General features: G+C 40.3%; 1 protein-coding gene across 1 annotated transcript in view; it reads left to right on the plus strand.

The window, feature by feature from the left end:
- Window positions 1-1,220: 1,220 nt before the first annotated feature.
- TNFSF10 (TNF superfamily member 10) overlaps window positions 1,221-14,945 on the plus strand; it is an 18,358-nt gene continuing 4,633 nt past the window's right edge. Inside the window, exons 1-5 of the mRNA XM_019624330.1 lie at window positions 1,221-1,305; window positions 1,479-1,656; window positions 4,695-4,820; window positions 7,834-7,876; window positions 13,637-13,741. Coding sequence (XP_019479875.1) covers window positions 1,274-1,305; window positions 1,479-1,656; window positions 4,695-4,820; window positions 7,834-7,876; window positions 13,637-13,741 — 484 coding nt within the window. The 5' untranslated portion in view covers window positions 1,221-1,273. The remainder of the gene's footprint in view (window positions 1,306-1,478; window positions 1,657-4,694; window positions 4,821-7,833; window positions 7,877-13,636; window positions 13,742-14,945) is intronic.

Here is a 14,945-nt window from a genome sequence, read left to right on the forward strand (position 1 = left end):
AGTAAGCATAAAAACGGATATAGGAACCATAACTATATTACAAGTCTATAGTAATCAAAACAGCATGGTACTGGCACAAAAAACAGACACACAGATCAGTGGAACAGAATAGAGAGCCCAGAAATAAACGCACACCTATATGGTCATTTAATCTATGACAAAAGAGGCAAGAATAGACAATTGGGTAAAAACAGTCTATTCCATAAATGATGTTGGGGAAACCTGGATAGATACATGCAAAAAAATGAAACTGGACCACCTCCTTACACCATATATGAAAATAAACTCAAAATGGATTAACGACTTAAATGTAAGACCAAAACCATAAAACTCCTGAAGAAAACATAGGGAGTAAACTCTCGGATGTAACCCTTAGTAATATTTTTACTGATATATCTCTTCTGGCAAGGGAAACAAAAGAAAAAATAAACAAATGGGACTACATCAAACTAAAAAGGGTTTACACAACAAAAAGACATCCTACTGAATAAGAGAAGATATTTGCCAGTGATATATCTGATAAGCGGTTAATATACAAAATTTATAAAAGACTCATTCAACTCAACATCAAAAGAACAAACAATCGAATTAAAAAGATGGGCAGAGGACCTGAAGAGATTTTTCTCCAAAGAGAACATACAGATGGCCAATAGATATATGAAAAGATGCTCAATGTCATTAATCATCAGAGAAATGCAAATTAAAACTACAAAGAGATATCACCCCATACCTGTCAGAATGGCCATCATCAATAAATTAACAAACAAGTGTTGGCAAGGATGTGGAGAAAAGGGACTCCTCGTGCACTGTTGGTGGGATTGCAAATTGGTGCAGCCACTATGCAAGATAGTATAGAGGTTTCCCAAAAAATCGAAAATAGAACTGTCTTATGATCCAGCAATTTCACTTCTGGGTATTTATCTGAAGGAAATGAAATCGCTAACTGAAAAGTATATCTGCACCCTTATGTTCACTGGAGCACTATTTACAATAGCCAAGTCATGGAAACAAAATAATTATCTGTTTGCACTGAGCTGCTGCGTGTGAGTCATGGATAGGTGACAAGGGATCATTTTCCAATGCAGCCAACATCTCCTCAGCCGAGTGTGGCCTCACACTGGACAGTTCTGTGATCTGTTCTCAGCAACAGGCTGCTGGGGTGAGATGCCAAGTGGGAGCCTAAGAATTGGCAGTTGCTGGGCAAAGGCACATTGCAGGACCCAATAGCCCCTGCCTGAGCCATGGAGAAGGAGCTGTTGGATTTAAGCCTCACATGGCCCTCTGGGTTACAAGGACTTTTGCAAGGTGTGTTTGCCTCCTTGTACCATGACATTGGTATAGAATGCAGAGAGCTTTTCTTCAGAACTGCTAAAAGTCCTCGGCTTCTTTAGGATCTTTCAGTTTCAGGTTTGCTTATTTTCAAGTAAATGAAACTAACATAGCTCCACCCATCTAACCAGTCGTTGGTTTCTGAACAGCAACATTCTGCCCAGCAGACTCCGCAGCAGCCGACCAGACAGGACCATGGCTTCAATGCCGTCCTCGGGGGGCCCTAGCCTCGGGATGACCTGCGTGTTCGTGCTGATCTTTACAGCTCTCCTGCAGTCCCTCTGCATGGCCGTGACTTACATGTATTTCAGCAACCAGCTGAAGCAGGTCAGTACAATGCACACAGGCTGTCAGCACTCCCAGGACTAACTGCTTCTCCTTTGCCTCTTTATTTGCTCCTCTTTCAAGACTTTACAGTGAAAGGAAATGTTTCTTTCCTCTGCCTGTGGACCCTACCTGCTAACGCATAGGGTTACTGGGGACTTTGCAAATGTGTAAGTGCCAGGGATTGTGTGAACAATGAAGCTGCAGAACTGGTCCCACTAGTTACTAGCAGATGCAGGCAGCAAAATTCCTGAGGTAGTTTTTCGTCTTCCACAGTATATATACTTTGTAATATTAGCCGTTGCTGTCATTCATTGAGTGCTTTCTGATAAATGCTTTCTAGCTCTTAACTCTGATTCTAAGGGGGTAGAGTAGCTGCATTAGGGCACAACTTGGGCTGCTTTTGCTCACCAGTTTGCCTATGGGGCTGGCATATGGCTCCAACATAGCAGGTGTTCACTGAATACTTGTGGAATGAAGTGTGTTGGTTAACCTTCATAAATGTTGTGGTACCACCAGCACACAGGGAGCAGGGTGGAGTTGGAGCTCAACGCAAAGCCAGGCTCTGGAAAACTGACAACAGTGCTATTGTTTTATGATCCAGGTGTAGATAATCCAGTGGGTTTCCAGGCAGATGTTGCAGGAGACAAGACTTGGGTTCTGCAGACAGAAGTGCTCTTTACACACTGATGGCTTCTCCTCAGGCTTCAGGGCTCTTCCCCACACCTTCCTTTTAAATATGTGAAATTATTAGGTGAGACACCTTTGCAGAGACACGTCAGACTTTCAGAAGTTAGCAGCTAGAATTACACACATATGAACTAACATCAGAAACCAATTCACGGAATGTCAACAGGTTTCTTCTTCCTCCAAGATACGGGCTGGGGACAAATCAGATCTTTGAAATGTTTGGGTTTTAGGTCTGTGACATTTCTGTAACAATAGTGAGAATATAAAGGACTAGGATTCCGCCTATTCCTTGGACACAGGCAGGTAATGGGAAAAATCTGTAGTATAGTGCTTATCAGGTGGACTCAGAATCTTACTGTTCACTATAAAATAATTGAAAATAAAATGACCATTCTATGCCTGTGGATGGTCTAGGTATGAATCCAGGTAGATTTGACAGAGGAAATAAAAACAAACCTTCGTGCCATTTTAACTGTGTATTTCTCAACTATACAAAACTTTTAGAACTATGAGTGCAAAATTGCTGAAAATAAACCAACTCAGCTTTTGGCTTCTTATCTACATTTTGATGAATTGTTTATTATAAAGAACTGTGAGCTGGACAGAACTTTGGACACTCCCCACCCCCTCTTTCATAGATAAGGACACTAGAGACCTCCAGGGAAATAACTGAGTTCACACATGGCTTTGGGAGAAGAGCTGGAGCCACGTCTTTACCTGACTCCTAGGTAACGCTCATAATTCTACAACAGGGTGTCCTTAGAGTTCATCATATTTGCTCTTTTTAATGCACACTGCATCCTGCTACAATGGGATAAGGCAACATCAAATCTGCCATCTGGCAAAGAAATGCAAGGCTAAAGGTCTCAGGAAAATATGATTGCACAAACAATAGCATGTTTGCTAGACAAGTTCTCATATTTCTAAACCATGTGCAATTGAGTTTCTTCTTTGGAAAGCCTTCCCAGCTCTCATGTAAACTGCAGATGCAAATAAATGTCTGTAATAGAAGACTATAGGGTGAGCAGGGGCAAAACAACGCTGTTTAATTCCATTGCCAGTGATACCTCAACTCTGGTGGCCCCAGCTGTCACCCCCACTACATCTACTAGGAGAATGTTTTACTCTTGTAATTAAATAAAGAAAAGAAATGTTTAAAGGTAAATGAATTTTTTATGCCAGAGTGTGTGTTATTAATTAACCCAGGTTTATATTTTTGCACTTCAGGGACCTTGATCAAATGTCCAAGGGGCACACACTGAGTACAGAACCGCATGGCTCTAGCTGAGATTGTCTTCCTATGGGAAAAAGCAGGTCGTATTTAAGTTTGATTCTTCCTTCATGCTTTGGGGTCCCCTAAGTCCACATAGCAAATAAAAATGGCCATGTTCCCACTTATTTCCCCCGGAGAAAGGCAATTAAGTAGATTTGTATAAGGACATAACATCTCCTTAACCCTAGTTGTTAAAAAAAATAAAAAAACAGGAAAAGAAAAAAAATCTTTGACCTTGCATTCTTTCCTGTTTTTCTTTGTAGGAATAACCTTCTTCTCTGTGTGTGTGTAACATGGAACAAAAACTTTGTTGACAATACAGTGGTCTGGCCATTATAAATGTTTGTTCTCAGTGAGGAGGAAGTAGCAAACCTTCAAGTGGTGTTTCAAATCACTGCAGATAAATCCCTAGCTAGAGTGGACATTTAATGAGGCAACATTCAGATTTCTAGTGGCGATGAGATCCAGACTCTGCCATCCAAGAGAAGCAGAAATCACAGCAGTAACTAAAGTCTCTGAGTCACCCAAAGCTTAGATCGAGAAGCAGAACGTTATCTGAACACCAACAGTTTGGCTATTTTTTTATTTAGGATCCTTCACTTTTTTTTTTTAATTAAAATTTATTGAGGTTAGGATCCTTAAATTTAAACAGACTCTGCTGCCTACTTTGTATCTAGGTGGGTTTTCAGCATTAGAACGGGATCCACACTGTGTCAGGACTAGAAGGGACCTCAACAATCACCACGGTGAACCAGCTCAAAACTCAGATGAAGAACAGACACAGAAGAGAAGCAGCAATTTGTTGAGAGGCACACAGCTTCTTAATGGCAGAGGCCGTCAAGGGCATTGTCACTCAGGTGCCTGGCTCACACATGTATCGTTTCCACCATATCCAACTGTTTACTTTCATTCAAAGGACACAGGGCGGCATGCTTACTGCCATTTCAAGCCATAAGCTTATCCATGTTGCCAAAACTTCTCTGACTCTGTCACCAGTTTCTGTAGTTTTAACTTCTAAATGAACGAACATAAAAAGCATGTGTGCGTTAATATTGTGTTATATTCCATCTCATCTTAGATGCAGGACAAGTACTCCAAAAATGGCATTGCTTGTCTCTTAAATGAAGATGACAGCTCTTGGGACCCCAGTGATGAAGAGAGTCTGAACAACGCCTGCTGGCAAGTAAAGTGGCAACTACGAAAGGTAGGTGGACTACCAGGGAACTCACCCGCCAGTATAGAAGGTAGGAGGAGAAGGAATATTGCAGGTCATCATGTCTAGACTCCTCATTTTGCAAAAGAGGAAACAGAGGCCCAGGATGTTGAAGCGATTTCCCCCCAAATTCATAGAACTAGAAAAAGGTGAAACAGACCAAACAGCGGGTCACAGTTGACTCCTGGTCTAGAGTTCATGCCTCTACTCTAGAGAGCCTCCCCATCTAGTCTAACCTTTTATTTTACATTGTGGAGACTGAGGCACAGGCAGAGCAATGTGTTCAAGGTCGCACAACAATAAAGGGTGTGTGTGGTTTCTTTTATTCAGAAGACAAAAGAGGTCAAGTAATAATGCTTTATATTCCCACGTGTTGATCTCTAAAAATATATTATTTATTTTTATATACATATAGAGATGAAGAAAGAGGAAGGAAGAGGGAAGAGATACTTTGAGAAATTGAAGGTGATGACATCTCAATTTACAGTCAGTAAATGACAAATTATAATATTGTCTGTTTATGGAAGTTGCTTTAAAAGGATCTCTGGCAGAAACATGACGTTAGCTCACAGCTTCACTAAATATGATCACATAATTTTACTTTCAGCAATGTGACATGCCAAATTAAATCTCTTTTCTCGGGCTGCTTCCTTCTTTGTAAGACGGCATTTAATAATAGTTACCTTCTACCTACCCAGAAAGGTCAGATGAGAACACAGACATGCGCGCTGCAAAAGAGGAAGCACGGTTAGTGTTTGTAAAAACACTGAGGACATTCCCAGGGTAGGAGGAGGATGTGCTTAGAAAGACATGATTGGCAGTCCATTGTTTGGTGCTCAGTCTCATTTTCCAAAAAAAAACCCAGTGTTTACATTGCTTAGGGATCCAATGAATAAGCATGAACAGTCCTCACAGTAGAGCCCGGATGTCACCTATGATGTTATTTTTTATGAGAAATGAAATCAAACTTCCACCTGGGAGTCCTACAAACACATCTGCTCCAGGGCCACCCTGAAAGCATGGCCTGGGCAGGGCGCCCACTGCACACATGCTGTACTAAGGCAGTTGTGACTTTGTCACTCCAAGTGACAAGGACCAGGAAAGGCCCAGTGTTGAGGTAGGGTCCCGAGGAACCTAAGGAATGGGACTCCGCAGTTCCTGGGGTTAAGGAGGTGGCAAACCTGCAGGGGGCAGGGGAGAGAAGCTCAGAACTAGGGCAGAAATCTGGGGACTGGAGAGGTGGCTCGGATGCTGGCGCTGGGAGTGGGGAGGTAAGAGAAATAGTGGGGATGGATTTATGTATCTCTTTCCTGCTGTTCTTCCTCTCCCTCCTATTCTCATGTCCTGCCACCAGCTAGAATAGAGAGAAGCTGGGAGAGGATGCAGAAGGGTGGGTGAGAGTGTAGTGGGAAAGGAATTCCCCATTTTTTCTAGGCACCATTCATTAAAGAGGCTATTTTCAGTAAACCTCTTATACTCATCACATATATTATCTCGTTTAATTCTTACAACAGCTCTGTGAGGAAGGGTTCATTATCTCCCTCTTTTTTATTTTTTTTCTTTCTTTTTTTTTTTTAAGCTGAGCCATCCTGCCACCTGTTGGCAGCTTAGCGTCTGCTCAGCTCGGGCTGGGAATCGAACCGCTATGCTCAGAGCTCAAACTCTTGAGCAAGCTCTTAACCAACTGAGCCACTCGGCTGGCTCTCTTTTTTTTATTTTTAATTAGATGAAGAAGTTCAAGTTCACATCAGTTAAGTAACTTGAGAAAAGTTTCCCAGAGCTAGTACTTGATAGATTTGAATCCAGGCCATCTGATCATACTGTAATTATTTATGTATTCTTCCTCCCACACTGTGGGAATTACCCTTCTCTCTTTCCTGCTGCTTCTCCATCTTCCTTCCCTCCTGTCCTGGCATGAGAGATAGAGATAGAGATAGAGATAGAGAGATGAGAGAGAGAGAGAGAGAGAGAGAGAGAGAGAGAGAGAGAGAGAGAGAGGGCGCTGAGTCCATAGCTTGCTTTCCTTTCCCATACACCTACAACAATGCCCATTGGACTACAGGCAGTCAGTCTCCCCATCATCTGGAGCCAGGGCTTGAAGCGGGTGGAGAAGCAGAGAGCTTATGATTTGGAATGGGAGTATAGAGGAAGGGAGTTTCTGGCAGTTGCAAAATTAACAACAGTGACAGGAAAGGAGGGCAGTGATGGCCAAAGCCCCTGAGGGTGACAGAAATGAATGGAGGGGAGTTTAGAAGCCATGGAGGAACCAAGACAGGGTCTGCCCATTTAATAGAAAGGCTCAGTTTTCACTCTTTCTTCTGTGTGTTTCCCCCCCACCCCTCACACTGGTTAGTACCAAGAGGGTGATACTAGATGATTAGTAAAAATACAGGAACTTGGTAAAATATCTTTATGCTAAGAATGACTCAGCCACATTCTCAGAAATGAGACAATGACACGATACGGCAGGTCACACCTTGATGCACTGTGTATGTCTGTGGGTATCATGAGAGAGGAAATGAGCCTTACACCTTGAGGCCTGGGTCTGCTCAATAATTTAAAGCCCTTGGGCTCTATTACACAGTGCACTTATCTACACACATGCATGCAGACACACACACATACCCCACCCAGAGAAAGCGGCATGCTTAACACATCCATCAGCCACAAGCGGGGCCAGGGAACATGAGGCTGACCTAACTTGGCAGGTGGCTTCTTCCTTCTGTGCTGCTCCACATGTGATCTTTTAGACTTAATCTAGAAACAGAGCTTTCCCAGACAGAGGACCATTATTTGATCACCATGTGGGGATGGATGCCTCAGCATTCACCCTAGCTCTCAACCTACCCCACACAAATTCTGTGTTTGAACAACTCAAAGTTTCCCAGGTTGAGATCTTACATAGACATTTCCTGTTAGACATCAGCAAAAAAGAACCGTAGACATTCTACAGTCAGTTTAAAAATTTCAAACTTTAACAAGCTTTATTCAATACTGTTTGCAGATGATTTTGAGAACCTATGAGGAAACCATTTCTACAGTTCCAGGTAGTATTTTTGTTGTTGTTATTTTAACTTTCTACTTTCAGCTTCATGGCAGGGTGAATAACTCTCCATCTCTTTCTCTCTGCTCCCGTGCACACAACCCACCTGCGACCTCCTTGCTGATCAGTGTCTTAAGCTACTTGATTCTATTTCCCTCTTTGCATTGGTAGCTAGAAAGCTCAGAACCAAGTCTGTGGCCCACCTATGGCCAGAGCTTTATTTCGGCTGAATCTTATTTCTCAATATGGATTTTCCTTTTATCTCAGTTTCTTCAATTCGTTACTTTTTTACGTGAAGTTGTAAATAAACCATCTAAATCCTTTTTAGAACATGGCTAGAAATCAGATAAATAAGGGCTTCAAAGTTACTTACCTTCTCTGCTTCTGACTACCACCAGGCTCTGTGCAAAAGCCCCTTGCTCCATCATCCGTTTCCTAACAATCCTTCTACCCATAACGATACTCATCTTGTGGTCCCCATGCCACAGCCATCTTCCTATTCATGGTCAGCAGCCTGTTCTTGACCCACATCCTGACCCAGGCTGGCTTCTTTGGTCTTCCATTTGGCTTTTTTCGTTTTTGGCTTTTCACATAACTGGCTCCTTCTCATCCAACATCCTCATTACCTAATTGTCAGAACTTCCCTGGACACCTTTCTAAGTAAGTTCACCCGCACCCTGCTATTTCTATCACAGTTACCTTGTTCATTTCCATACACACACACACACACACACACACACACACACACACACACACACAGAGAGAGAGAGAGAGAGAGAGAGAGAGAGAGAGAGAGAGAGAGTCTGATTTCTTACTAGATTAGAGATCCACGAAGACAGAAGACATATCTGTTTCTTTCACCTTTCTATACCTAGCACCTAACCCCATGCTTCAAGCCTAGTAGATCCCCCATCCTATCTGCACCACCTTCACCTTCAGGGTACGTGTATGTGTGTGCGTGTGCGGGTGTGTGTACTTTGATTAATTGAGATGAAATTCACTTAACATACAATGAAGCATTTTAAAGTGCACAGTTCAGTAGCAGTTAGCACATTTACAATGCTGTGCCAACACCATCTATCTCTACATAGAAAGGTCTTAACACATATTTTTTGATTGAATAAATATGTGAATAAAATTACTGAATTAAATTTACTATTTCTTGGCATTTGGCTCACAGTGGCCCCATTTTTCCATACTAATGGCCATACAGTCCTGAGTACATATACTGGAGACTTACGAAGGTCTGCCAATTAAGTTCGTGAACTCATCCTGGAAACAGTGCTACATGCCTCATTGCTGAATATCACTATGGTCACCTTCGAAGTACTCCCCTTGGGAAGCCATGCACCAATGTCAGTGCCTAGTCCACCCTTCAAAGCAATTTTGGAACTCTTTTTTCTGGAATGGCCATCAGAGCTGTCATCATATGACCCTTTATGTCCTGAATTTCATCAAAATATCTTCCTTTCAATATTTCCTTTATCTTTGGGTAAAGAAAGAAGTCATTGGGGGCCAGATCAAGTGAGTAGGGAGGGTGTTCCAATACAGTTATTTGTTTACTGGCTGAAAACTCCCTCACAGATAGTGCCGTGTGAACTGGTGCATTGTTGTGATACAACAGCCATGAACTGTTGGTAAAAAGTTCAGGTCATCTAACTTTTTCATGCAGCCTTTTCAGCACTTCCAAATAGTAAATTTGGTTAACTCTTGATACAAATTCATAATGAATAATCCCTCTGATAGCAAAAAAGGTTAGCAACATCGTTGCAACAAGTTCGCGAACTTAATTCTCAGACCTCATACAGTCCTGAGGCATACCAGCATGGCAGAGAGGAAACAGTTTTATATACTGAGGATACCAAAAAAAACGTATACACATTTTAAAAGATGGTATCCATGTATCACTTTTCAAAGTTGAATTGAATTACAGTAGCAATATGTAGTATGATGTTTACTCAAAAGATGGCATTCATCAAATGAATGCTAGCGTCGCCATGCAACAGGCAGGACAGTCAAAGAAAATAGTGGAAGCACAGTTGTCAGTTGAGGAGCACAAGACCATTTTGAAGTGGTATTTAAAATTCAAGCACGTTCTCCTGACTTAACACCCTCTGACTTGTACATGCGGGGGACCTGAAAGGGTGTGGTGTACCGTAGCAAACCGGCTACACTGGTGGTGCTTCAGGATGAAACTGAAACAGCATGCACAGTGATACAAGTGGACAATTTGGTCAGCGTTGCTCAAGCAGATTTTCAACATAGTATTGGAAGTCTTAGCCAGAGCAATCAGGCAAGAGAAAGGAATAAAAGGCATCCAAATAGGGAATGAAGAAGTAAATTGTCACTTTTTGCAGATGACATGATGCCATATATAGAAAACCCTAAAGACTCCACTACAAAGTTCTTAGAAACAATAAACAAATACAGTAAAGTTGCCGGATGCAAAATCAACATACTAAAGTCCTTTGCATTCCTATATACTAACAATTAAACCTCATAAAAAGAAATAAAAAACCCAATTCCTTTTGCAATTGCAACAAAAAGAATAAAATACATAGGAATAAACTTAACCAAGGATATGAAAGACCTATACACTGAAAACTATAAGACATTTTAAAAATAAATTGAAGAAGACAAAGAAATGGAAAGACATTCTGTGTTCATGGATTGGAAGAATCAGCATAGTTAAAATGGCCATATTACCTAAAGCAATATACAGATTTAATCCCCATCAAAATCCCAATGGCAGTTTTTAAAGAAATAAAACAAAAAATCATCAGATTTGAATGGACTCACAAAGACCCCGAATAGCCAAAGCAATCCTAAGAAAAAAGAACAATGCTGGAGGCATCACACTCCCTGACTTCAGCTTGCACAACAATAATCAAAACAGTATGGTATTGGCAGAAAAACAGACACACAGACCAATGGAATAGAATTAAAAACCCAGAAATAAATCCACATAAATATGGACAGATAATTTTCGACAAAGAAACCAAAAACATACAATGGAGAAAAGACAGCCTCTTCAATAAATGGTGCTGGGAGAATTGGGAAGCCACGTGCAAAAGAATGGCTTTCCAATTCTCCCAGCACCATTTATTGAAGAGGCTGTCTTTTCTCCATTGTATGTTTTTGGTTTCTTTGTCAAAAATTATCTGTCCATATTTATGTGGATTTATTTCTGGGTAAGGGGGTAGGAGGGTGGTAGATAAGGGTAAAGGGGATCAAATATATGGTGATGGCAATAGAACTGACTCTGGTCATGAACACAGAATGTGATATATAGATGATGTATTACAGAATTGTACACCTGAAATCTATGTAACTTTGCTAACAATTGTCACCCCAATAAACTTTAATTTTAAAAAAAGTTGCTCAAGCAGTAGTTTGCCATAATCAGAAGTGTCTGGACGCTGATGGTAACCACTTTGGGCACCTCTTGTAATTGCAGAAGTCAAACATGACTTGTATTCATCTTTTGTTATCAGTATTATTACACTTTGAATGGTATTTTTCCTTTCTTATAATGTGCATACATTTTTGGGCACCCTTTGTATATGATTAATGATGTCTTCCTACTTCTCCAATACAATAAGCTTCTTATTACTTTACAACCCTCATTTTCTTTGATTAAATATGAAGGAGAGAGTCTAAGCATTCTTTCTGATCATTTTCCCAAAGGCAAACTGGTAGTGAGAGTGGTAAACACTCCACCTCTTCTGATGAGACACTCCAGATCCATAGTCTACAGTAGATGCATGAACTGTCTTCAGCATCGGAATAATGCTCTTTTTTATAAGGTGTAGAAATCATGTATTTCTCAGTACCGAGATGTATCCATGAGTCCCAATATACATTTTTGCATTTCTTTTCTGGGAAGTGTTTGCTACAATCATTTGGAAATTTCCTCTCTTGAGCATTTGCTTCCAAATCTAGATTTTCCCATATCCTTGCAATGACTTCAAATGCCAGATATTTATAATTGGATTTCATTATTGAAATTTAAACAAAAACATAGTGTTAAGGCCTGGGGCAGGCAAGGCATTATGAATTACTTAACCGTGGAGGTTAAAAGTAAATGGACACATCAGCCTTGAAAGCTGAGCATCTGAGAGTAATATGTAATTGACTACGCATCCCCATGCCGTGTTTGGTCATCAGTTCCATATAAACGCCCACCCATCCTGAATAAGTAACAATTAGCACCAAAATAGGAGAAATGAGAAGAGACTCTCATTTCCCATTCATTTTCCCCCCTATGGAATTTATCACCTCCTTTGAGCTGCCTCTACCACCAGCCTAGATTAAGGCCTACTGTTCTCAGTACCGATCAATTATAATGGTCTGGTAACTTGCCAGTCTCCAGTTCTCTCACCTACTAGCCAACAAACCTTACTGTGAGAGATAGGTTAGCCTGAAGCACAAAGCATATCTCTTTGCTTCCCTGACCACGCCTGTCAAGGTCTTCCCACATCCTGTAAAATCCAAATCTCTTAGCCTAACATTCAGATCCTCTATATTTGGGCTCATTATTGAAGCCTCCAGAATTCCACTCATGCCTGTGTCCCAGGAATGCTCTGTGCATCTTACCTCGGGCCTTCTCCCATCCCTTCAACCCTTAAGTCAGCCCAAACTCACCCTATTCAGATAATAATCTTTGCGCCTCAAACACTTTATTGCATTTATTTATTTATAGTTCTTTTTCCTTGTCCCTAAAAGAGTGCCTGGCATAGATTTGATGGGCACTTGGTTTTTTTAGAGTAAGTGAATGAAAGGGCCTTAGCGCAAACCCTCCCCTGACCTCAGTCCTCCAATACATAGGGACACATCTGATTAGCCATTACCCTTTACTTCTATTTCTCAAAGGTAAATTTTCACTTTCTATTTCATATCTTCCCTAAAAGAACTTTTAAGTCCCTTGAGGACTCAGTCAGTATAATCAATGATTAAACTTTGCTGCCCGCATAGAAGTAGTCCATGGCAATATTTGCTTGATGAAAGAATATAATCAATGTAAGCACACATGGAAAGTTTGAGCTAATTTTTAAAAAGGAGTAGTTTGTTGAATTTGTATTTTTAAAGGCTGCTCCAAAGTACTTTGATGGTGATCAATAAATGTTATTTGTTTATTCTGATCTAGTGAATCAGCGATTTATATGCTCCTATACTGATTATTGTAATCAGTATGTCAATTTGTGTTCCTTTTGGCAGGTGAGGGGGAATGACTGTTGGATACCAGCTTGTAGCATCTATGGACAATGTTATCACTGCAATTTCTTTAGAATTTGCAGTAGTTTGCAAAAAATAATAATAATAATTGAGACAATGAAATTGGTATCACTCTGTTTCTCTCTATAAAAAACTCAAAGTGGAAATGTGTGAATACCTGGTTATCTGTGCACTTTAGATGACTTAGCAAAATTATTAGACATCCACAGTTCTATTTGTTTGTTTGGGTATTTTCAGAAAAGGGCCAGAATCTTCACTTTGTTATATTCACCATAATTACCTCTGCGATGCTGATAAAGTATAACCCAGGTGACTTCTTATTCTGCCCATCCAAAGTACTTTGCAAATTAAACATAAATTGAAGTAACCTGATCATCATACTAAAATGTAGGCTGTTTTTATGAAAACCCAAATAATCAACTTTTGAAGACCAGTGTGCTCACAATGCCTGATTGACAACAGCTCTAAAGAGCAAAGTATTTGATTGGTCGTTTGACAAGGGCTGATGACTCGGTGGCTTCTCTTTTAGAAAAACAACACATTGTTGCCAACCTACCAAGAGACCAAGTACCTCAGAGGGTAGCAGCTCACATAACTGGGACCAGCCGAAAAAGAAGCCTATTACCAACTCCAGGTAAGAAAAAAAAACAAATATATATTGTTTAAAGGCAATGGAAGAATTCATTCCAGATAATTTATTCTTTTAATTTGTACCTGAAATATTTATACAGCTATCTACACAATGCTCAGCGGTCATCAGGTCTCCAGCTGACTCTTCTCAGAAGCAAGATTACAAGGCAAAGAGCTCAGTTACTGCCCTGGCATAACAGGCCTCCGGAAAATTATAAAGTGGGAGAACTTTGTCTTTGAGTTTCCCAAGCCCCCATTTTTTCATTTTTCTTCTTCTTTAAGTGATTTCTACCTCTCACTTACATCAAATCTTCCTCCCCTTCAAAGTCAGTCATTTATTTTCTACCAAGAGTTACTAAGCACTCTTTGTGGCATTTATATTACATTGAACCAGAGGAAGGTGCTAACATTTGGTTATATTTTACTTACAGAAATGTCAATTTCATATAATTTAACCAAATATGTTAAACCTAATTTTTAACTGTAGAACAGCTGTCCATAGAGTGCTGTTGTTAAGTGCTTGTGTCTTACAGTCTAAATACCTAGCTGGAAATCCCAGCTCCTCCTTACCCAGATCTATGTTTTGAGCAAATTACTTCACCAAATCAAGCTTCAGTTTCTTCATATGCAAAGTAGAGATAATGTTTAACTCATAAAACAGTAAATATTAACACATTCAAAATTCCTGGTATATTGTAAATACTCAATATGTAGTCATTTTTATTATTATGAAAGGTTTAATCTGAAGTTAAAGAAATTTCAGGCATCAGTTAATGGTGAAAAGGTTATTGGAGTTTTTTGTGTTTCTTTTGGTGGGGGCGGAGGAGGAGTTGTTTTGTTTCTGGGCAGTTGCCTCCCTGGTATTTCTGAGCTCATATTTTACAAATGATTAACATGTTCTGCCTATGAGTGAGATTATTATTATGATATTACTGTTCACAAATCATCAACAAATATAATATAGTTGTTTTAAACTCTTGAAAAATAAAATTCTGCTTCAATCATGGAGATGAGCCCAAAGTTTAAAGGAATATATTTCGGTAGGGCCCGTCTTTTTTGTTTGTTTGTTTTGTTTTGTTTTTTAAGATTTTTCTTGGGGAATTAGGGGTTGGGAACAGCACTGGGGAATTGGGGGAAGGGGAACAGACAAGTTGCTGTCCTTTTGTTCTTCAGTCTAGTTGTGGAGGACGTTGCTTCACTGGCCCAAG

Source organism: Hipposideros armiger, unplaced genomic scaffold (assembly GCF_001890085.2).
Source record: "Hipposideros armiger isolate ML-2016 unplaced genomic scaffold, ASM189008v1 scaffold_584, whole genome shotgun sequence".
Classification (NCBI taxonomy): domain Eukaryota; kingdom Metazoa; phylum Chordata; class Mammalia; order Chiroptera; family Hipposideridae; genus Hipposideros; species Hipposideros armiger.